At 47.8% G+C, this 3,282-nt stretch overlaps 1 protein-coding gene across 1 annotated transcript in view; it reads right to left on the reverse strand.

Moving 5' to 3' along the window:
- The window catches only part of LOC130373451 (diacylglycerol kinase beta), a 68,775-nt gene extending 66,977 nt beyond the window's left edge, over nucleotides 1–1,798 (reverse strand). The window contains exon 1 of the mRNA XM_056579963.1: nucleotides 1,728–1,798. Within this exon, the coding sequence (XP_056435938.1) occupies nucleotides 1,728–1,794 (67 nt within the window). The 5' untranslated portion in view covers nucleotides 1,795–1,798. The remainder of the gene's footprint in view (nucleotides 1–1,727) is intronic.
- Nucleotides 1,799–3,282: the final 1,484 nt, after the last annotated feature.

A 3,282-nucleotide genomic window follows, 5' to 3' on the forward strand; every position in this document is an offset into this window, starting at 1 on the left:
GGGGGGGGGGGGGGGGGGCGGCATGGTGAGTCACCCACCGGGGACATGGTGGTGTGTTGTCTTACTATTACATGCTAATCCCTCCTCACCATGCACACAGAAAAAAAGACTCAGCCATTAGCGTGCATTAGCACACACACCCACCCACCCTCCCACACAAGCACACAGACGTGCACACACGCCGCACACAGATGCACACATTGCAAACACTCACTCAACACAGAAGACGGGTGTCTTACACATTAACACCAACAAGGACAGAACAGACCCTTTTTTCCACAACCATCTCCTCAAACACACACACACACACACACACACACACACACACACACACACACACACACACACACACACACACACACACACACACACACACACACACACACACACACACACACACACACTCAAACACAGGACAATGCTACTGTGATTGGAACACACCAGCAGTGGCTGCCGCTCACAGGGCCAGACTTGAGCACTGATGTGACATCCAGGAATAAGCGGTGGAAGGGACTCCCTGTTCCACACATCACCTCATCTACTTTAGTGCTCAGCTGCTGCTGCTGCTGCTGCTGCTTCCGCTGCTGTAAACTCCCCCACTCTTTACTCGGCCAGTTCTGTCTGGCATTAGGTGTCCATTTGGACGATGAGGTTTGGACTTAAGTCGAGGGCGCAGGCCGGTTTTGAATCTAGTGCATATGATGCTTGAAAAGCCGGCAAGAATCGTGGAAAATAGAGCGTTTTTTTTACTGGGGATGTGTGCAAAACACATGGGAGCATTGAGCCAACAAGTAGTTGTTTTTAGTTATGTGTGTAGGGCGCCTGTTTGGCCAGGGGGGGAATCTATGAGCCATGTCATGTGCTGTTATATTTGAACAGACATCTCTGATTCCATTGGTCTCGCCCTTTAAGAATACTGATATTCACAGTGACTCTTCTTGGTCGGCTGACAAAGTAATTTAACCCGCCGTTGATTTGTTGGTCATTTTACGGTCATGGTTTGAACTAACATAGATGGATCAGATAACATCGACATCATTAGGTATCATGACTGGCTAAAAGTCAAAATGCCCAGATACCTATTATAGTTATGTTTTTGACTTATTGACCTGAAAACACTCTCACGCAAGGACGCACACACATTCGCACACATTCGCACACATTCGCACACACACACACACACACACACACACACACACACACACACACACACACACACACACACACACACACACACACACACACACACACACACACACACACACACACACACACACCCTCACATACACATGCACATGCACACAGTCTGAGTCCTGTATCAACAACACTGGCAGATGACATCAATCTAACTCATGAGTCATCTATGGCCAAACAGTGAATACCCGATATTAAACTGCAAGTGATTGTTAGTGATGTTGTGCTAAATTAAAGGATTGGTATGCAAACTGTACGGTAACTGCAGGCACTGCATTCAGGGACAGAACAAATGCATCCATGCTTTATCTACATGGATAAAAATGATCTCCGATAAACACGGGATGAAAAGACATGATCTATGAGAGATTTGACCTCACAAAACAAATGTATATCTCTTGTATTGTATGCAGACGTTAATATAAACATTGACACACACACACACATACATGCACGCACACACGCATGCACGCACATGCACGGACACACACAACCACACGGGTATGCAGTGTGTGAAGAGCAGTTCTACTCACACTCGCTGTACTTCTGGAGTTGGGAGAACTCAGCCGGGCTCAAGCACACCCAGCTCCCGTCCCCCATTCTGCCCTGGGGGGGGGGGGGGGGGGGGGGGTTACGCCTAGCCTCAGAGACAGCTGGTAGGCCGAGGGGCGGCGGTGGAGGAGGAGGTGGACGGCGGTTATCGTTATCCTTGGGTCAGGCTGTGAGCCGGGACGAAGGCTAGCGGGAGGGCTGTCATCTCTGCATCGCTATGGCAACCGGCGCTCCGGGGCGGATGGCGGGGAATAACTGCGGCCCTACGGTGTAGCGAGGGCGCGGTGCGTCATGCGGGTCCCCGGGAGGTCGTGGGATGTCACAGAGATCGGAGGCCGACCGGCCTGAACGTCCTGATCTGTTCTCGTAGGGCTCGGGCGTGGGGGGCGCGGGGGGGGGGGGGGGGGGGGGGGGGTATGTGACGGGTCAGCTCACTCTGATTACCATGTGTGGCGAATCAAGGAGGCGAAACGGGGCAAATAATCAATGTGTGTAATATTTATAAGCTCCCGGGCTGGGAGAGATGGGTCTCACTCCACTGGAGTGCAAGGGTAGTGGGCTTTGGGGAGCGGGAGGGCCTTGATGGTGGGTGTCCTTCACAGGGAGAGCTGGCACCTAATGCCGGACTGGCAGGGCGACGTCGGAGGGTCCCCGTAGATCAGAGGCAACGGCCAACGCCTACTTGGGCCTAGGGTGATGGAGAGAAGAGGGAGGGAGAGGGAGACAGAGTAAGGGGGAGGGCGTAAATTATCGATATGCAATATATTGACGTCATCAAACTGCTAACAGATGAATGCGTTCCGGCTCCGAGGGTTGAGCATGGAAACACACAGGAAAACAGATTACGGAAAGAGAAAGACAGAGATGGTGGGGATTATGGATAATCACTCAAATTCATCAGCCATTTTGAATTTATTTGATTAATCTCCGCCCATATAGTGCCGGTCTACAGGTTATAGAACATATTTTCCCAGTTTTGTCCATCATTTGATAATGATAACATAGAATATATTAGGAATATTGGATGTAAAGATGTTATGCAATTATTATATCCTGTTGGTAATTCTCTAAAGGTGTATAAACAGATTACATTATTATTATAGTACATTATTATCTTATGTTATGTCATTATATTTTAATATATTCGAAAAACTTCTCTGTACATTGTATTATTATATATAATATTATTCTATATTTATAAGAATTAATTTAAAATCATAAATGCTAACCTTTCATGCAAAAGTCAAAATTAGGCCAATCTGGGAAATACTGACTCATACACGGAAAAATGCCACGATTTGACCACTCCTTAAAAATAACATGGGTGGAGAATTTTGTGGTTTTTCATCTGATTATTCCCGAGCGATGCAAGACACAACATGTGGAGTCAAGCTGGCTCCATCCCACAGCCTTAAGTATTTAGCTCATGCATCTTACCACTTAGCAATGTCATCAGAAAAACCATAGATCCTGTCCTAACATCCGCCATTAATAACCAATAGCACAACCTATTGATTGCCTGTGCCAGAGACAACA

Source organism: Gadus chalcogrammus, chromosome 20, assembly GCF_026213295.1.
Source record: "Gadus chalcogrammus isolate NIFS_2021 chromosome 20, NIFS_Gcha_1.0, whole genome shotgun sequence".
In the NCBI taxonomy this organism is placed as follows: Eukaryota; Metazoa; Chordata; class Actinopteri; order Gadiformes; family Gadidae; genus Gadus; species Gadus chalcogrammus.